The sequence below is a fragment of the Neofelis nebulosa genome, chromosome 10 (assembly GCF_028018385.1).
Source record: "Neofelis nebulosa isolate mNeoNeb1 chromosome 10, mNeoNeb1.pri, whole genome shotgun sequence".
Taxonomy (NCBI): domain Eukaryota; kingdom Metazoa; phylum Chordata; class Mammalia; order Carnivora; family Felidae; genus Neofelis; species Neofelis nebulosa.
Window position 1 is genome coordinate 53,684,592 of NC_080791.1, and position 21,446 is coordinate 53,706,037.

Sequence of the window (21,446 nt, forward strand, 5' to 3'; positions counted from 1 at the left end):
TTACGGGAAGCTTGATGAAAGAACACAGACTTTAAGGTCAGACAGACAGACTTGACTTTGAATCTATATTCCTCAAGTAGCTGTGTGATCTTAGACAAGTTATTTATTCTTTCTGAGCCTCAGCTTCACCACTTGTGAAATGACAACAATAATGCCTACCTCAAAGATGGTTATGGGCATAGTGCTTGGTACCTAAAAGGTAATCAATCTATGGGTATTTGTGAACTTTCCCTTCCTCATATGGAAGGGGTGAGGTGAAAGGGAAGAAATTCTTAGTTTTTCTTAATCCATATCTTGAAAAGCCAGTAATAATATCTACTCTTTATTATTCATTCATTCATTCATCTAAGAAATAAGTATTGAGTGCCTTTTATATTCTGCATAGTCTCCTAGGCATGAGAATACAGACAAGGTCCCTGTCCTCATAGAGCTTATATTATAGTCGGAAGAGACAGATAAATGACCAATAAACACATAAATAAGATAATATGTAATGAAAACAATAAAATCAGAAAATGTGGCCAAGATGGGAGGACCTATCTATTTAATGGAAGGCCTGACTGGGCGCCTGGGTGGCGCAGTCGGTTAAGCGTCCGACTTCAGCCAGGTCACGATCTCGCACTCCGTGAGTTCAAGCCCCGCGTCGGGCTCTGGGCTGATGGCTCGGAGCCTGGAGCCTGTTTCCGATTCTGTGTCTCCCTCTCTCTGCACCTCCCCCGTTCATGCTCTGTCTGTCTCTCTCTGTCCCAAAAATAAATTAAAAAACGTTGGAAAAAAAAAAAATTTAAAAAAAAAAGGAAGGCCTGACTGAAGTGATAACATTTGAACTGAAATGTGAGTAATGAAAGGAACTAGCCATACAAAGATTGGAGGGAAGAGCATTCTCTGCAAAAGGAACACTAAGTGTGAGCACTCTGAGCCTGGATTGAACATGGCATGTTTGGAGAATGGAAGCAGATGCAGTGGAACACAGAAAGTATGGAAGAGTAGAGTTCAAAGTGAAATTGGAAAGAGAAGCAGGAAAGAGTAGGTCCTTCAGCCAACATTCATTTACATTATTGAACATCGACTACATGCCAGGTACTCTTCTAAGTTCTGGGATACATTTGCGACCAAAGTCCCTTCTCCCATCAGGGAGTCGACATGGTGGGGGAGGCAGTCTCCTGTGGTCCTGCAGGCCCCGATGAAAAATTTGCATTTCATTTTAAGCATGTTACCTTATTTGAACTTCACAGTATCTTCCTGAGACAGGTGTTACTATCTTCATTTTATAGAGGAGAAAACAGAGGCTCCCAGAGGTTGTGTTATATAACCTGCCTGAAATCATGTCGTTTGTAGGGGGTTGATGGTTCACGGGAAAAGAGAACTGAGTGCCCATCCTCTAGGGTTATCATTCATTGCTGGCAAGTGTAGAGCCTGTATTCAAAGCCTAGAACGTCTGACTCCAAGGGCTTTCCCATATTAACACGTTCCTTCCTCTTGGTTAGAAAGAAAGAAATTTGCCAGTTCTTTAGAGCCAAAACAGACAGAATTAAGCCACTGTCCCAAAGTCACCCAATCGCAGGGCCAGGGTTTGAAGCAGCCACTTGGAATCCAGAGAGGGGGGAAAACTGTCCCAACTTGTCCAGTGGCGCTGTCTTTCTGTCAGCAGCTCTGTAGCAGGAAGAGAACGGGCTCCACAGAGGGGGCGTGGCACCTAGGTGTTCAGGGTTCCCCGGACGGGCAGCTCCAGTTTTTCCCTGCAGAGCCAGAAACAGCGGTGTTCTGATGGGCTAATCACAGGTATTGATCAGGCAGCAGGGAGATCCAGTGGCATTTCCCAGGCTCTGGAAGGCACTGAAATGAATGAATAAGAGAAGAGAAAATTCTATAAATTGGCTGTTCTATTTGATGTTCATTTAATTAAGACATTCGGTCCCTCTAATGGAAAATGTAAGGAGTGGAAATTACTGGTTTTCGGCCATCTCGTATAAAATGAAAACCAGATCTTGATGGCATGAGGCTTTTCATTGTATCTTCTTCAAGCTCAATTTAATTATGTATTACAGGCTACCTTCAATAATAATTACAATTGTCTGCCTTCATGCAAAGGCTCTTTCTGTCTTGGAGACCAGAGCTCTGGGGAGATGCCTATGGAGATTGCTGAAGTATCATTTAGTGAGAGTAGCTGTTTCCGTCTTTGTGTGCGTTCATCAGATGCTTGCCAGGTACCCACTGTGCATCAGGCCTCTGTCAAGTCCTACAGGAGATAGTGTGTATGTAAATGAATCATGTCTCCCCTTCCCCACAGAGCAACAAAGGGGGCCTCACGTATCCAATTGTGCAGTCATTCATTTGTTCAACTAACATTCCCAGCCTGTCTGACACCACAGTCCTGTCCTGACTTAAGCACCCCAGGCTGAAGCAGGTGACAGCTTGTACGTGAGCTGTTACAGAGCAGGGGACTGATTCTGTGATGCAGCTCTGCCAGTGTATTACTGGGAGAAGGGACAAGAGAGAAACCAGGGAAAGCTTTATGTGGTGTCATTGGAGCAAGGCCATATTAAAGCAGTATTAAAGTGACATGTGACCCCTAATCCATGATCTCCCTATCAATTGTTATTTGTAAGACTCTAAAACTCCTTTTTTTTTTTTAACATTTATTAATTTTTGAAAGAGTGTGAGCAGGAGAGGGGCAGAGAGGGAGACACAGAATCTGAAGCGGGCTCCAGGCTCCAAGCTGTCAGCACAGAGCCCAACGCAGGGCTCGAACTCACAAACCCCAAGATCATGACCTGAACCGAAGCCGGACACTTAACTGACTGAGCCACCCAGGCGCCCCTAAAACTCCTTGCTAAGTATCTTGCGTGATGTAATAAAATCTTTTGTATCCAGTTAGATCAGGAAATTAGACAGTCTGAGTAAGTCGTCTCAATAAAGAGTATGTACATGGATAACAGGTGTTCAGAGAACCAGACTAGAATAGCATATCCATCCCATAAACCTGTTGAACTGAAATGGGTCTTCCTGCCGATTTAAGGTAACTCAGGATCTGACAAGACTCAGAATACTCATAGCCCACAGACATAAGTACAGTGACCAGGGCTGAGCCAGTTTCTGGGGTGGGAGCAGGGTGGGTCTTGATTTTGAGCTCAGAAATTTGGGGTACCCTAGTAATATTTACTGTAAAGGTCTGGAGATTGATGTTGGCAGATGTCCTATATATGAGACTTCCATAAATGCCAGTAATTTAAATTTTTTAATGTTTATTTTTGACAGAGAAAGAGAGAGAGGGAGAGAGAGAGAGACAGAGCACAAGTCGGGGAGGGGCAGAGAAAGAGGGAGACAGAATCTGAAGCAGGCTCCAGGCTCCAAGCTGTCAGCACAGAGCCTGACATGGGGCTTGAACTCACAAACCATGAGATCATGACCTGAGCTGAAGTCAGATGCTTAAGTGACTGAGCCACCCGGGTGCCCCAAATGCCAGTAATTTAAAAGGGCCTCTTCCCCCAAGATGGCCATGCTCATGACTTCTCTGTACATGGCAGTATTGGGGTTGTCACAGCACTTTGCTGATTATGAAAATAATCCATGGTCATTATTTTAAGATCTTTGGGATATAAAATACCACCAGTAATTCTACCTCCCAGAGATAACCACTCTAAAAATTGTACATTTTTGTACAATCCGTTCCTATTCAAATTTCCAGCAGCCATAAAGAGTTGAAAAGAAAACCGCCTCTCCTAGAGTTAAAGGGAGCAGAGCTCTGAGAGCATCTCCAGGAGAGAGAGGCTTTAGGACAAACTTCCAGATCTTCACCCCAAGACTCACCCTCCTTCCTAGCAGCAGTGTCTCAGAATCACCTCCTCACCCAGCTCTGAGGGGCACCTTACACCTGTGACCCTCCAATCCGGGCTTTAAGCCACATGGTCACCCTCCCCTAAGCCAGACTGACATTTTCTTACAAGACTCTGACTCCGTACTAAGGAAGAAAAATGAGAAATCGTGACAAGAAACAGTTTTCCAAAGCGCCAAAGGTACCTATAGGAGAGCCCAAGGACTGATACAGCCCACACCCTTGCCCAGCTGAGACCAAGCCCAAGGTATGTGGTACAGATCTGTGTTGTTGCCATCGTGGAAAGCGCTTGCATCCCCCTTCCTCGGGCCTCAGCAACAGAGAGATTCAATTTCCCCCAGAGTTAGTCTTGAATCAAGGACCTGGGTGATTCATGTAACCAGCACCTTTGTCTGTGGCAGACTGTCCCGGCCAGGGACTGTTGGCATTCAGCGTAAAGAGTCCCACGGTTAGTACCAGGCACAGGGACAGAAAGAGTTGGTAGAGGGCACAATCCATGCAGCACCTATATCTGACCTTGGGCAAAAAATTGCTCAGCAAACACCTATCTGGTCTCACCTCCCAAGTCTCACCTGAAGCGGTCGAAGCAGCAGCACCCGAGGCATCAGGAAACCAGGTGCAGCTGGAGGATCATGGGAAGAGCCAGGACTGAGCTGAACTCTGGAGCCTTTCATTTCGCCAGCATCAAATCCCTCGGGGCCCAGACGCCAGCTTCACGGCAATAGTGAGAGCAAAGCAGGGGGAAGAGTCCACCAGGGAGACACAAAACTGAACTCGCATGTGAGCTTCAGTACGACTAGAAGTCAGAAACACTAACATCTGGACGAAGAAGTTTTTTCCCATTCGCGCACAGGTGCAAAAAGGCAATTATACCTACCTTTTTACACTTCAGCCTCCCGCAATTAAAAACTGTAACTGAGTGTTAAAAGCCTACTCCCTACCATCTCCCAACGACTTTGCCGCAGGTAGAGCACAACAACAGATGTTTGCAAACGGACGCTACAGAAATGCTCACTCAAGGGAGAGAAGCAAGTGGGACCCTGGAAGCAGATAAATCTGACTTTGACTTTTGACTCCACCACACTTAGGATCTGTGTGACCTTGAGCAGGTGACTCGACTTTTCTGAACCTCCTCCAAAAAGGAGATCATTTATACCGTTTAGACTAGTTGCAAGGATTAAGGGAAAGGATGTATGAAAAGCACTATGCCTGATATGTTGTGGGTGTTCAGTAATGGTAGGCATTTCTTTCATTATTGTCAGAGATGGAAAAGGGAATTAAGATTCAATTGTGATGCTTCAAAAAGATGCCAGCAGAGCAAAGCTGTGAGTCCTGACAACTGCAGATATATGCGTAACTGCTTGGTGCCTGACGTGAAATCTAGATGGGAAGAGGTTGCAAGAGCTCGTCTTTTCAGCCTCCTTATGTGGGAGCAGAGTCCTGGTTTGAATTCAGAGCCCCCTTTCCCCAGGGTCCGTAGCTTTGTAGGAAGCCCCATCTCTTGTGGTGTTCAGGAAAAGCCTGTATAACCATTTCTCTGGGTTTTGAGAGGGTTATTCAAGCATCAAGTTTGACCCTGTCACCTCTGGGAGTGCCCTGGCTCTAAGACTTTGGGTCAGCAGCCTCAGATGGCCGCCATCTTGTCACACCACATGGGTGGGTGTAAGTTTGTAGCCACAGGCCCCTGCCGCAGGTTCCTCGCAGTAATCCTGGGAGGGAGGCAGGGCAGGGGCTGTCATCTCTGCCTTATAGAATTAGCAGAGGAAGACTCAGAGAGGTAAGTCCTCCACCTGCAGTCAGGTGTCAACCGGTAGAGTCCCTTCCTGGAAACTGTGTGCAAGGAGGTGGAGGAGACACGGCAATGTGTCTAACCAGAGAGAAAAGCAGAACATGCAAAACTGTGGCAGCAGGTGGAACGCGCCAAGTTCCGGCCATGGCACCATTATATTTCCGTTACTCAGAGCCACCCCTTGGTTTTCAGGTATGACAGCTTTGGCCGCCTGACAAATGTGACCTTCCCCACTGGCCAGGTGAGCAGTTTCCGAAGCGATACAGACAGCTCAGTGCATGTCCAGGTAGAGACCTCCAGCAAGGATGATGTCACCATAACCACCAACCTGTCTGCTTCCGGTGCCTTCTATACACTGCTGCAAGGTAAGCCAGCTGGGAGGCTTGGGGACTTTGAGGCAGGAGGGTGAAGAGACCCCTTTGGAAGAGGATGATACCAGAAACAAGCGGCTACTAGAGCCGGGCAGCTTTAGTAGCAGAGCATTACAACTGGTTTCTCTCTGTGTTGCATTCGAATGTGCAAAACACACCAGCCCGAGTCCTGTATATTCTCTCCCAGAAGCCTCAGAGTAACAGTCCCTTGTCTCATCCCATCATCATGAGAACAAAGGGTAGACAGTCCACTAGCTGCTAATCCAGATGCCCTCACTATTCCGCCATTCTAATGGCTCCCAGGTTAAAGGCTTGCTCTCACACTGGTGTGGGTGAGGACAAAGGACAATAATGATTGTGCCTAATCACGAAAGGGACCTAGGCATGGAGAAGTCCTCCCTGAAGCTCAGGTGACAACAGTTCGTGCCTTCTCTAGGCTTCCACAGAGAAAAGACCCTTCTCGTCTGCGTTCATCAAGTAATCCCTGGTAGGAGTTGATCTTTGAGCTTTAGGGAAATCACAGTGATGAAATCTGGCTGCAGATTGTCTGCCTTGGTTGTCCTCACGGGAGGTGGTGACCCAGAGTGGAGTTCACAACTTCATTGGATCTAGTAAGCATGAAAAAAAGAAGAAGATATCACTAGGGAGAGCCTTGATTTTTTTCGCCACTCTCCTGATGGCTTTTTGTGCTCCCAAAAGCTTTGACACAAGTAGTAAAAAGAGGCTTCGGCTGGGAGTCACAGGCCCAGATTCTAGTCCTGACTCTGCCACTACATCATGGGGGCCCTTGATTTTCTCCTTGAGGAAACGAAAGCAAGTTGAAGCCGTGTTGAATGGTGTGAGGCAGTGCACGGAGCAGAAAAAAGCTCTGGAGTAGACAGACTGGGGGATCTCTGTGCCTACGGTTTCAGTTCCTACCTGTGTGAATTGGGTGGAGTCACTCTTCTCTGAGCCTCAGTCTCTGGGGCTGGGAAATGGGGCCGAATTACCGTAGCTGCCTCATAAGCGTTGCCCAGACAATCCCTTTACAGTGTACACAGAGTGCCCAACATGGGCCAGGCCCATAATACAACTCAGTAATTTCTTGCTGGATTCATTAACTAATTATTTAATAACTGGCACTTGGATTTACCATAAGAAAATAACTGTATATTTCCACAACCGCTTCTACTCCCAAATGTAATACAGTGCCTTTAAAGAAGCTCAAAGAACGGTAGTGGTTCTCAGTCAGAAGAAAGAGAAGCAGTATCTTGCAGTTCCTTCCCCACCAGCACCTAGAGCAGTGGGTTGGGACACACTCACGGTGTTTATGCTCGGACTGAGTTATTGCCAGGAGAAGGTGCCGATTCTGAGCTAGCCAGGGCTCTGCCTGGCTGAGGACAGCAGGGCCACAGATTGTTCAGACATCTTGTCCCTCCCTGTGGTTAAGAACTGTCTTATCCCCTGCACACCTCTAAGCTGGCTTGCTGCATTTTTCTCAAAAGTTAATGCAGTCTTTCTTATCTTTAGGCAAATTTTTTTTTTCCCATTCAAAAGTGCCACATTTCCTCACTTTTAAAATGTACCATCAATTCAATAGCAACTTTTCAGCTTGGGGAGGAGGGGAGACACACGGCTCAAAATTCATGCAAGGACTTAAGACACATTCCGATTTCACAAACACTGAAGTGGGAAAAGGAAAAACTCATCGGGGAATCCAGGAAATGTGGTACCTGTTTTTCCTCTTTGGTGCCTCTGCCAAGCTCCTCTCCTTCCCTCATACCAGGCTTGCATGTTCCGTTTTGCAACCACCTCAGTAGAGGCTTGGTAAAAAGTGTTTTCAGCTGCATCTTATGTCTGAGCTATGGGAAGAAATAAGGAGGAACCGCTAATGAGGAGCAGGCTTGGAAGTCACAGCTCACATTAAATGGGGCTCGTTTGAGATGGGCCTCTACAAACACCATTCCATCCAAAGTCATCACTAATGGACATATGTGCATTCAGCAAGAAGCAGCTTTAAGAGATAAATGACACGGGCCTTTTCACTGTTCAAAAGAAGGAAAATACAGATGGCCAGTGAATAATGCATAGCCAAGTTTAAGGCAGATCTTAGAATTCTGCATGTGTGAGGAAGAAAAGGGGAAGGATGGAGGGGGGAGGGAGGGAGAGAGGGCGGGGCTGATCTGATGCCATTCTAACAGGGAAGACTTAGCCACAGTTTCCTACAAAGCTACATCCGTTTTTTGTTTGTTTTTGTTTTTGCTTTTGTGTGTGTCTGTGGTTGTTTGTGGGGTTTTTTTTGGTTTTGTTTTTTTTTTTTGTTTGTTTCTTTTCTTTGCTTGGCATACATAGCCTGGAATAGATCTAGTTCAATCCAGCAAATGTTTACTGAGCACGTCCTCTAACGACAATGATAGCTAACATCTTGGAACACCTATCAAGTATAAAGTAGATGGTTAGTGTTTTACATTCATGTACCTACTCCCTCCTCACAACAACCCTATGAGGTATTATTAACATCTCCATTTTCCAAATGAAGACAGTTTAAGTCACTAAGAGGTTAAGTACCTTGTCCAAAGACACACGCCTGGTAGGGTATTTGGACCCAGACAAATAGAACCCATTCTCTTAAGCACTGATCTAAAGGCAATGGGGAGCTATTGAAGACCCATGATCAGTACTAGAAAAGTTCTCTATGACAGACGTGTGAAACGGGGCAGTAGAGGCTGAGGAGAGATGACAAGAGATCTCCATGGCAGTGACTAGTACAATGCTCGCACAGAAAACTAATAATAGCTCACTTTTACATAACACTCACTATATGCCAACCACCATTCTCAGCTCTTCATATTCGTTATCCCACCTAATGCTGTGAGGTAAGAGTACAGTTTTCATCCCCAAGGTACAGATGAAGAACCAGAGGCATGGGAGATTAAGGAATTTGCCCAGGGTCTTGCAGCAAGAGAATGGTGGATCTGGGACTCGAACCCTGGTAGCGTGGCTCTGAAGGCCATGCGTGCTCTTAGTCTCTGTGCAGCAGAACAGAGTGTAGACCCTGTACCCCTCAGTTGCCAGACCAGTAATGAGGCCCATCAAGAGGCTAAGGGAGGGGGAGGCATTTGTTGTGCCCAAGGAACTGGGGAGGCTTCTGAGGAGAGGTGACAGTTCAGCATAGCCTTGAAGGGAGGACTTGGGCTAGAGTTTATTGAAGAGGGGCAGGTGTAGACAGAAGCAGCAGCTGAGGAAGGGCAAGAGGGGAAGGCTGCAGCACTAACTCAGGTGTTTCCAGTGTTAGAAAAGAATTGTGTGCATTTCACAACTGAAATTCGCTCTTCTCCAGAAGTTTCTTTGAGCTAAAGATCCTAATTAAAATATTTAAATCAGGTCTAAGATTTCAAAATCAGACATATCTTTTAAATCATTGGTTCATCTATGCACATATGTATGTATATGAAAATGACTTAAATATATATATGTGTATATATATGTGTATATATATATATACACATATATATACATATACGTATATACATATATATACACATATACGTACACATATATATACATATATACATATATATACATATATATTTGGAATTTTGTCAGCAACTTAAGTACTGGAGTTATTTTCACCTTGATGTAAAGAATAGTTACTCTGGTGTGTACCAAGAACCTTAAAAATGTTCAACCCTGGGGCGCCTGGGTGGCTCAGTCGGTTGAGCGTCCGACCGGCTCAGGTCATGACTTCCTGGTCTATGAGTTCAAGCCCCGCGTCGGGCTCTGTGCTGACAGCTCAGAGCCTGGAGCCTGTTTCGGATTCTGTGTCTCCCTCTCTCTCTGCCCCTCCCCTGCTCATGCTCTGTCTCTCTCTGTCTCAAAAATAAATAAGACATTAAAAAATTTTTTAAAAAATGTTCAACCCTTTGTTCTAGTAATCCTAACAACCCAAAACGAAGACATTCATTTATCCAAAAAATATAGTTTTAATAGAGATATAATTCACATACTCTAAAATTCACCCTTTTAAAGTGTACAGTTCAGGGGGGTTTAGTATATTTACAAAGTTATGCAATTATTAATGCTGTCTAGTTCTGGAAAATGTTTACCACTCCCCCAAAAGAAAGCTTGTACCCATAAGTGCTTACTCCCCATTCCCCATTAGTGCCTTTCCCTCACTAATCTACTTGATGTCTTATTCTGGATATTTCATATAAAGGGAGTCATTGATACATTATGTGGTCTTTTGTGTCTGACTTCTTTCACTTAGCATAATGTTTACAATATGTTTATTTGCAGTGTCACTTTGTAATTATGAAAAGCTAGAAATAATCAGAATATCTACTTGAGGATGGGTTAGATAAATTATGGCATTTCCATATAATGGAATACTGTACAGTCATTAGGAGAAACACTTAGGAGGGGGGCCAGGGTGGCTCAGTCAGTTGAGCGTCCAACTTTGGCTCAGGTCATGATCTCGTGGTTGGTGAGTTCAAGCCCTGTGTTGGCCTCTGTGCTGACAGGTCGGAGCCTGGAGCCTGCTTCAGATTCTGTGTCTCCCTCTCTCTCTGCCCCTCCCCCCGCCCTCTCTCTCTCTCAAAAATAAACATTAAAAAAATTTTTAAAGAGAGAAACACTTAGGAAAAATATTCAATGATGTAATACAATGATCAGTGGCACACTATAAGCAATTACTTTATAAATGTATTCAGAAATATTCTTTTTTTAATGTTTATTTCTGAGAGAGAGACAGAGCATAAGCGGGAAAAGGGCAGAGAAAGAGGGAGACCCAGAATCCAAAGCAGATTCCAGGCTCTGAGCTGTCCGCACAGAGCTAGATGCGGGGCTCGAACTCATGACCTGAGCCTTAAGTCAGATGCTTAACTGACTGAGCCACCCAGGCACCCCCAGAAATATTCTGAAGTCTAGGAGTATACAAAATATTTACAGTGGCTTTTTTTTTTTGGTATTGCGATCATGGACGATCTCCCTATATCGTCCTAGTTTTCTTCAATGATAATGTTTCATTTCCATAGTCAGAAAAATAAACCCATTTAGAAGCCACACCCCTACCTCTGCTGTGCACACCCCTCCCTCCATCCTCAGCCCTCCTGAGCAGAAACGGTCCCTCTCCTCTCCCGTCCCTCAGACCAGGTCCGCAACAGCTACTACATCGGGGCAGACGGCTCCCTGCGGCTGCTGCTGGCCAACGGCATGGAGGTGGCACTGCAGACAGAGCCCCATCTGCTGGCCGGCACGGTCAACCCCACTGTGGGCAAGCGGAACGTCACGCTGCCCATCGACAACGGCCTCAACCTGGTGGAGTGGCGGCAGCGCAAGGAGCAGGCGCGGGGCCAGGTCACCGTGTTCGGGCGCCGGCTGCGGGTGAGCAAGGCCTGCTCCAGGCGGGGCTCCACCTCTGGGGGTGGCTGGGGCCCTAGCGGGAGAGAATGAGGACCCATCCGGAGAACTGAGTTCTGTTCTTAAAACTGGCCCTGGGGGAGAAAGTGTTCCTGGGCCCCCTGCCAAAGGAGGAAGGTGAAGTAGGCAAACCTCACTTAATAAGAAATCTCGAATCTCTCTTACGTTGTGGCAAGATCACCGGCTTTGGTGTTAGGCCTGAGTTGGATTTCCAGCTTCTGTGATACCCGGACTGAATTTCAGCCCGTCCGTGATGCCATTTCATTCAACCGGAGCCTCAGTCTCATTCTCCAAAAAAAAATGCGGAGGATGAATCAATTTTACAAGTTGCGACAAGAATTGGAAATAATATACAGAATGCCTCATACTGAGCCTTGCACACAGGAAGTGGTCAATAACCTACTCCTGTTGTTCCTGCTATTCTTACTACTATGTTCTTACTAATATCTAGCAGAATCCAGTTTGGCTATTTGGAACCTAAGCCACATCCTCCACTCCTTCCAGGCAGTTGTCCCCTTACTAAATGAGCAAAACGACCCCCAACCCCAGCTGTCCCTGATGCCAGTGGGTTGGCATCTGTGGTCTGGCATTTCAGAGTGCTCTTCAGAATGTGGATGCCCTGAGCCAGCCCTTTCACTGCCTCACCCCCCATGTTTCTGCAGAGTGCTATTACCGCCCCCGCCCCCCAGGCCCGATTGCCCCACTTCTTTTCCCTCTAGCTTCAGAAAGGAAGGTGACAGGGAGCGTGAAAGCGAAGAAACCAGCCCGGTTCTGAGCACAGCTCCTTGCAGACCCCAGCTGCTCTGTAGGCACTGGCTGGGCTGAAGGGAACCGCAGAACTGAGCGAGATTGTTGCTGACTCCTAAAAACCACAGAAGCATCCTCATGCCACACAGCCGGCGCTGTCTCGACACAGCCAATATCACACAACTAGAATCCACAAAACCAGCCTTCCTGTGTCTCCTCAACAGCCTAGAACTCTAGCAAAAACCGAAGTGGGAAAGAGCCTTCCACTAGTTCCCTGAGGAAGGCCGTAAGTGTCTTTGTTCTCTGTGGCCCACCACCATCTGCAGCCTCCCCGAGCCCCCTGTCTGAATTCTCCAGGAGCCCCCTCATGCACATCTAAGGCAGAGTGCTAAATGGAAAAGTTGACCTTGGTTTGATTCCTGCCTGGGCCTGGCGTGTAGCCCTGAGCAACTCCTCTGAGTCTCAGCCTCCTCTGCGGAAACAAGATAATATATTCCAAGTACCTAGCCCAATGCTGGTAGAACCCAGGTGCTCAATAAATGGCAGCGATTAGTGCTATTAGGATTTCCTCTCTGCAGTGTGAACTGGACCAAAAGTTTCCCAGGCTTTAATTGGTCCCTCTCCCAGCCTGAGATTAATGGTGCTCCAGTCCGGTGGCCGCATCTCTGCATCCTCCCAAAATAAATGGCCACCCACAGTGACGGCATGTGGAATTAGAATGTTATCCGGGTGCGCCTCCCCATAATGGAGCTCATTTTTTATACAACTGGGAACTTTTTTAATAAAGAAAGATGTAAAATAATCTCATTGCTGCCACTGCCAAGCACAGGAAGCATTAGGCGGTTCCCCAGTGAGCTGCTTAATTCAATTTTATTAATTTTGCCACAGAGGTATAGCTCGCCTTCCCTAGGGGCCCTCCAGGGGTGGCGGGGGGGTGGGGAGGGGCAACTGGCTGGGTGGCAGCTCCTTGGGAGGAGTCACAGGGGACCCTGCAAAAGATGCCTTAAAATGGCCCCCATCATTGTTGGTGGTGCAGACCCTGAATCTTCCTTTGCCCTCCCGGCAAAGAACACAGCTCCAGTCTCCGGTGCCTCCGATTTTTCACGGGAATTGTCTGCCACACTGTTTTTGCTCTGCAATTGTATTTGATTACCCCTGGGAAGGCAACCTTATTATAAGCAGGCCATTCACAGCTAAAGTTGTCCCAGCATCATCATTATAAATCCTTATTTTCAAGGTTTGAGAATTTGTTTGGAGGAAAGGGGGAGACACACATGTCTCTACGTTCTCTGAGAATGCGATCCTTTGCTGCCATTTAATGGAAATAATTACATTCATTAATTCAGTACCTTCTATATGCCCAGAACTCTGTTTGGTAATCTACTCAGGCTTCTTCAGTCCTCACAATAGCCCTGTTGTTTCACAGAGGAAGAAATTGAGACTCGGACAGGGAATGGCACTTGCCCAAGGTCACACAGATAAATTGGCCACAGAATTGAGGCTGGAATCCTGACCTTAATTCCTAGACCAGAGCCTTTTTTACCACCCAGGGTCCTAGAGGGCCTTTCATTACCTCAGTCCACATGTGCGGTTTTGTATCATATGACCTACATCGTCTACTTTCCTCTTGTGTTTCCCTTACTATATGTCAAACTTAACCAGTGACCAATGGAAGAGTCGGAAAATGTGCCCAAATGTCCTATAAGGCCATGTGCCAATTAGAGGGGACACAGCATTTTAGCTTTGGAGTACCTGGCAATGTTTCAGGGGCAACCGATGCCTAAAGGGTGGATCCAAATACAGAAGTAGGCCTCAAAGTATATTTCTTTATTAAACTATGAAAAACCCTGACTTACCTCTACCCTTGCGGGAGCCCTGTATTCCTGACTCTGGAAGGAAATTGAATTGTGTGCTGACCTAGCAGCCCAGCTGACCTAGCAAGGGGATCTGGACCCACTTGGCCTCTCCCTTTTTAGGAGAGAGTCAAGAAGGAGCTGCCTTTTTGTCCCCATTAGAAGTATGGCATTAGGATATCACACGGATCATCTTCAGGACCAGCTAGTATTTGCTCAATACCTGCACTGCCTGTATTCTCACAACAGCCCTATGTAATTGGCATTCCCATTTTACAGATGATGAAGCTTCATAGAACTGGCAGGTGATAGAGCCAGGACCCAAACCCCGTCTGTTGACACCCATGACCTGTGCTGCCTCCTCTAATCAGGACCTTCTCACATCAAAGTCTTCAATGTCCAGATTAACTCTGTCTTTCCTCCTACTCCAGGTTCACAACCGGAACCTCCTGTCCCTGGACTTTGACCGTGTGACCCGCACAGAGAAGATCTATGATGACCACCGCAAGTTCACCCTCCGGATCCTGTACGACCAGGCAGGGCGGCCCAGCCTCTGGTCACCCAGCAGCAGGCTGAATGGTGTCAATGTGACATACTCCCCAGGGGGCCATATCGCTGGCATCCAGAGAGGCATCATGTCTGAGAGGATGGAATATGACCAGGCGGGTCGCATCACATCCAGGATCTTTGCTGATGGGAAGACGTGGACCTACACATACTTAGAGAAGGCAGGTGTCCATCCCCCCCCACCCCCACCACCACTGGCCTTGCCATTTAGAAGACCATTGTGTCATGGCTCAACCCATGGCCAGGCCCAGCTTGCTGCCCTCAGCGGGATAGATTGGACCCATGTGGTCTCCAAAAGAAAACAGAAAAATCTGCAATAGAAGGCTGGGGAGCCCGAGAGGCATCTGGGTGGATCATGGTGATGGTGTGGCAGGTGGGGGTCCTGGGGCAGGAGAATGTTAAAGGCCCACATGAGAGACTAGAACTGGGGGCAGGCCCAACACTAACTGGTCCTACAGAGCAGGACTGAGGGCTGAGACCCAGGCAGGGGTCTGCTCCCAGGTCTGGGGCACACAGTGTGATCTGGTCGCAGAGAATAGGGCAGAGGCCTAGGGATCAGTACTTAGGCAGGAGGTGATTAATCCTGAGCTTCCAGTGGTGGGCATGGCCTTCGTAAATCCGTTCTGCTTCAGGTTAGGATTTATTTCATCCCAGGGGCTAAGAATCAGAAAAGCCCTGAAAGCAAAAGTTGGTCCCAAATCGGAGAAAATTTAGCTTTGCTGCCTAGCTTCCTTTAGGTGTGTTATCTGCTGACTTATTCCTGTAAAAGAGCCTGCACTTCATGCCCCGGTTCTGGTACCGACGTCTTTACTTTGTTTCCTGCTCGCGGTCACCTGTCCAGGGTCTGGGCTGTGCTTGCTTTGTGCTCAGTCTTCCCCACCGTGTGCTAGGTGAGCATCTCTAAGCAATGTTCTGTGGTGGTGGTAAGAGAGATGTTGGAGGTCATCCGACATAGTGAAAAACCCAACCCAGAGGGGGAAAGAACCTTCCTGGGGCCATGCAACAAGCCATTGTTAGGAATCAGGTTTCCCTGTTGCCATCACAGTCCACCCCAGCCCAGGGTGGGCATATGACCTGTTCCTGCATAAAGCCTTAAATGCCCTTCTCAGATGCATTCTTTATCCTGTGGGCCACAGGGAGCCAACAGAAGTTGTGTAGCAGGCAGTAGATACTGTCAGGCTGTGTTTTAGGAAAATCATTCTTGCTTGAGTAGGAACATTGATTTGAGAAGGAATCTGAAGGAAGGAAGCCAGGAGAGAGGCTGTTGCAAATCCTTCTAGCCAGTGCTCCCAACCTTTCTCACACACCATCACCCACAAAATCATCATTTTTGTACCACACAAAGGGACAAGCAGACAAGGCTGCTCACCATGGGAAGACAGATGGCCTGAGTGCCAGGGCCAAGGGCTGAGAGAAATCCTTATCTTACCCATTTGTACCCCACTGCAGTACCCTATGGCACATTGTTTAGAAGGCTGTGGTTTGGGCCTCACTTAGGACAACCACCAGTTCCCTTGGCTTTTCATTCATCTCCTTTAAGTCTTAAGTGCACAGACTTCCCCTGCGTGCACTTCCCTACTGTTACTTCTGTGTTCCTTTCCCTCCAGTCCATGGTACTGCTCCTCCACAGCCAGCGGCAATACATCTTTGAGTTCGACAAGAATGACCGCCTCTCTTCTGTGACCATGCCCAACGTGGCCCGGCAGACGCTAGAGACCATTCGCTCAGTGGGCTACTACAGGAACATCTACCAGCCCCCTGAAGGCAATGCCTCGGTCATCCAGGACTTCACTGAGGACGGGCACCTCCTCCACACCTTCTACCTGGGCACCGGCCGCAGGGTCATATACAAGTATGGCAAACTGTCAAAGCTAGCCGAGATGCTGTATGACACCACCAAGGTGAGCTTCACCTATGACGAGACAGCAGGCATGCTGAAGACCATCAACCTACAGAATGAGGGCTTCACCTGCACCATCCGCTACCGTCAAATTGGGCCTCTGATCGACCGCCAGATCTTCCGCTTCACCGAGGAAGGCATGGTCAATGCTCGTTTTGACTATAACTATGACAACAGTTTCCGGGTGACCAGCATGCAGGCTGTGATCAATGAGACCCCGCTGCCCATCGATCTCTATCGCTATGATGATGTGTCAGGGAAGACAGAGCAGTTTGGGAAGTTTGGTGTCATCTACTATGACATTAACCAGATCATCACTACAGCGGTCATGACCCACACCAAACACTTTGACGCATACGGCCGGATGAAGGAAGTGCAATATGAGATTTTCCGCTCACTCATGTACTGGATGACCGTCCAGTATGATAACATGGGGCGAGTAGTGAAGAAGGAGCTGAAGGTGGGACCCTATGCCAATACCACCCGCTACTCCTATGAGTACGACGCTGATGGCCAACTACAGACGGTCTCCATCAATGACAAGCCGCTCTGGCGCTACAGCTATGACCTCAATGGGAACCTGCACTTACTGAGCCCTGGGAACAGTGCACGGCTCACCCCGCTAAGGTATGACCTCCGTGACCGCATCACTAGGCTGGGTGATGTGCAGTACAAGATGGACGAGGATGGCTTCCTGAGGCAGCGGGGCGGGGACGTCTTTGAGTACAACTCAGCTGGCCTGCTCATCAAGGCCTACAACCGGGCCGGTGGCTGGAGCGTCAGGTACCGTTACGATGGCCTGGGGCGGCGGGTGTCCAGCAAGAGTAGCCACAGCCACCACCTGCAGTTCTTCTATGCAGACCTGACCAACCCCACCAAGGTCACCCACCTTTACAACCACTCCAGCTCCGAGATCACCTCCCTCTACTATGATCTGCAAGGGCACCTCTTTGCCATGGAGCTGAGCAGCGGTGATGAGTTTTACATAGCTTGTGACAACATCGGGACCCCTCTTGCTGTCTTCAGTGGAACAGGTTTGATGATCAAGCAGATTCTATACACTGCCTATGGAGAGATCTACATGGACACCAACCCCAACTTTCAGATCATCATCGGCTACCATGGTGGCCTCTACGATCCACTCACCAAGCTCATCCACATGGGCCGGCGGGATTATGATGTGCTGGCTGGTCGCTGGACTAGCCCAGACCACGAGTTGTGGAAACACCTTACTAGCAGCAACATCATGCCTTTCAATCTCTACATGTTTAAAAACAACAACCCCATCAGCAACTCTCAGGACATCAAGTGCTTCATGACAGGTGAGGATGAGGGCTCATTCGGAGGACAGGACTGTTGTTCTGGTCCTCTGACAGGACGGTCTTCCTTGAGAAAGCTGGTAGTTGGGTCACAGGAAACACTGGCTTTCCTTAGAACAGCAATTTTCAAAGTAGATTTTAAGAAACACTACTTGAGAGAAATGCCCTGGAAAAACTGGTACTGGCCTCAAATTGATTTGACAGGGCAACTACCATTCTTAAATTTTCATAATACATTGCAGCTTACGAAAGCCTCTGAGAAGTCCTCTGGTAAAGAGAACTGTTTAACACAGTTACCCACTATTTCTCAGACATCTGACCACGAAACCCCTTTACCCACAGTTTCTCAAGCATTTGAGCATGAAACCCCTTTTTTTCACCATGAAATCCTAGTGCTTCACTGGATGCATCCCTGAAAATGCACTTTGGAAGTTTCTGACCCAGAAATCAGGCTGACTATGAGTCCCCAATAAGGTGGGTGAAGGTATAGCTAAAGAAAAAAAAAAATCAATTTTCTCATTCGGGATAATGTAATGGACAGTTCAGAATTTGGACACAGAACTGCTGAAGGATGCACCATTTCTAAGTTATGGACAGTCACAGAAATTACTTAACTTCCCTTAATTCCAGTTTGCTGACCTGTAAATTAAAGTGAGGGGGCACCTGGGTGGTTCAGTCAGTTAAGCATCCAACTCTTGATCTCAGTTCGGGTCTTGATCTCACGGTTCTAAGTTCAAGCCCCACACTGGGTTCCACTCTGGGCATGAAGCCTACGTAAGTAAGTAAGTAAGTAACTAACTAACTAACTAAATAAATAAATAAATAAATAAATGTTAGAATGTCTACTGACACTGATAAGTTGCATGTTGTAAATCCTAGAGCATCCACTAGAAAAGAAAGCAGAGGCATAGCTAATTAGTCACTAGCGGAAATAAAATGTAGACTAAAAAAACATTCAATCCAAAGAGGGTAGGAAGAGGGGAGAAAGGGAGAGGATGGACAAGTAGGAAAAAAAAAAAAAAAAAAAAAACCCTGCTAGGATGGTTGCAAGGGTGAAATGAGATACATTTTATAACCTGCCTAGCACAGTGCCTGGCTCATGTAAGGTTCCCTTACCTCGACCCTGACTTAAAAAGTGAGCTTTGTTTTCCACCGCTGTGAAACCAACTGGAATATAAATGTTCACACGTGCCAGAAATGTCTTCAGCAGCCACAGTCCACCCAGCAAAGCAGCCACTCCCAGACCTCAGCCACAGAAGACCTCAAGAGTCAGAGCAGCTATGGGGATTCAGGTCTGGATAAAACCAGCGCTTTTTATAAAAGAGAGTTTGCAGTGGGCAAAAATTGGGCACGCCCCAACTTGCAAACCTGGTCGTTTCCTTCTCTTTCTCCTGTGACACAACTCTGCACCCCCTATTTTAAGGCAGTTTCATTTTCGTTCAACAAGTGCCTCCTGGGTGCAGCCACTGTTTTCGGCCTGAGGGGATGGGATACAAAGATGATCCCTGCCCTCCAGGAATTTACACTGCAAGGGAGACACAGACAGCAGTGAGGGGCCCAGGATGAAAGTTTGCACTGATGGCCGTTGATACACAGGACGCACAGCCGGCTGTGCCCAGGGAGCAGTTCATCCTTGAGGCCCACTTCTGAGTGGACATTCCTCAGGTAATGGGGAGAAAGGCAACCCAAGCAGAGGGGACTGCATTTACAGAAGTGCAGAGAGGGCAACAGGTACAGCTCACATGAGTGCCCCGTAGGGATGTGGCTTCCTAGCTCCCAAACCTGGTGGCCTGGTCTGGACCCTGCTGCTGCTGACACTGACTGGAGGATTCTTTCCGGGAAGAATTCCAGGTGGTCATGTTGAGAGCAGGCATCCCATGCGTGAGGAAGAAGAGTGGGCGCGGTGGTGGGTGGGTGCGATGAAAGCGGACTTGGGGCCTGTGGTGAACAGGAATAGCCCAACAGGGTCTCACTATGCTCAACTTGCTGGCAGTCCAAGAAAACTTAACAGATTTAGAAAACATGTCCATTATGTCTGTGTACATTAAGCACACCCCCTGCTCATCCTGCAGTGAGTTTCTTTCGAGGTATCTTGGCAGGTTACTTACTGTAGCTGGAAAAACAAAAAAAATGGTACAGGAAAACATTCTGTTACTACAAACCAAGATCCCACTAATTCTCACTAAACCGTTTAGCTTCCATGCGAGCTACATACAACCTCACTCACATCCAGCAATGACACCAATAAAAAGGAGCATATGCTCCAAATGGATAGGCTGAGGTCACATGACAACCCCTGAACCAAGCACTGTGGCTGGGGAGAGAAAACGCACTGAGTGGCTTAGCCTAGGTGACATGCTCCATTGCTGAACCCCTAGGTGGAGTCAGCCTCCCTAAAACTACACGGATACCCCAAAAGGAAGAGTGAGAAGGCAGAATGGGATGCTAGGAAGGCAACCAAAAAATATCCACCAAGGATCCATCCCATAAACTATTGCACTAACCCTCACCTGAAGCCAGTGAGATGGGGATCACTGACTCCATTCTCAGAGGAGGAAAGTGAAGGTCAGAGCCATAAAGTAACTGACCTACTGAGAAGTGGCAGGGCTAGGGGTAGAACTCTGCTCTAACTCCAGAATCCTCATTCTTGGAATGAAATTCACTCTGTAATGTGCCCACATAAGAAAGGATTGTTAATTCATCGCTGTCCCACGTGGCTACACTGATGTCTGGGGCGGATGGGTAAAAAGGGGCTTTTTAACTTGACAGAAATTTCTAACTCTGATGTCATAAAAAGGAAGAGTAAAATTCCCAACTTTTCAGAAAAGTGCCATAGGGAAAAAAAAAACAATGAATAAATCGATTTTCAGCATTTTTCCTAAAGGCATAGTGAGAAATATTCCTACCTTCCATCACTTATGATTAAGGCCCAGCCCTCTTTTCAGCCCCCTAGTTTCCTGGGAATCTGCAGTAATCCTGATAGAAGTTTTCCTTTCCAACTACAAATTCAGATGCAGGTTCTCAGCCTCAGGCCAAATGGCTTCATGGGGGATTTTTCCCCCCCTGTTCTGTTTGTTTTAATTTCCTAAAAACCATCTGCCACGATTCATAGAATCAGAGATTCTCAAAAACTCAGTGAAGAAAGGGACTTTGGAGGCAAGCTAGCCCAAGTGCCTCATGTTACAAATGAGGAAATGGAGGTCCAGTGACGTGGGGGTCTGGGTTTGAAAAAGCTCAGAAAACCTTCTATGAGCCAGGAACCAAGCTGGACACTTTAGAATATAGGAAACCCAGTCATTCGTGTAACAAGCTTAGAACAGTTGCTGCTGTATGATGGCTGCCCAAAGTGGTAACACTATTATTCTTTCCATGGCTTGGTGAAAACCATTTCTACCATCAGTTTGTAGATAGGGAAACTGAATCTCAGAGAGGTTAAGGAAACGGTCCAAGTTCACACAGTGTGCAACTTGGGGAGCCTGAATTTGAACATGGGTTTCGTCTTGCCTCACCATGTTCTTTTCCTTCCACAACCTTCCTAGAAGTAGAACCTGGGTTTCTACGCCGCCCTTCCTATCTTCCTCCACCCTGGTACCTCCATGTTTCACACCCAAGAGAGAGGGGCTCCAGGGCATCCAAAAAACAAAAAAAAACAAAGGCAAACTTGAGGT

The 21,446-nt window shown here is 47.2% G+C and overlaps 1 protein-coding gene across 14 annotated transcripts in view; it reads left to right on the forward strand.

The window, feature by feature from the left end:
• Window positions 1–21,446, forward strand: part of TENM4 (teneurin transmembrane protein 4) — a 2,920,333-nt gene that overhangs the window by 2,888,906 nt on the left and 9,981 nt on the right. For all 14 annotated transcript variants that reach the window (XM_058690343.1, XM_058690336.1, XM_058690342.1 and 11 more), the window contains 4 exons: window positions 5,817–5,989; window positions 11,121–11,356; window positions 14,424–14,720; window positions 16,167–17,781. In XM_058690343.1, the coding sequence (XP_058546326.1) occupies window positions 5,817–5,989; window positions 11,121–11,356; window positions 14,424–14,720; window positions 16,167–17,781 (2,321 nt within the window). The remainder of the gene's footprint in view (window positions 1–5,816; window positions 5,990–11,120; window positions 11,357–14,423; window positions 14,721–16,166; window positions 17,782–21,446) is intronic.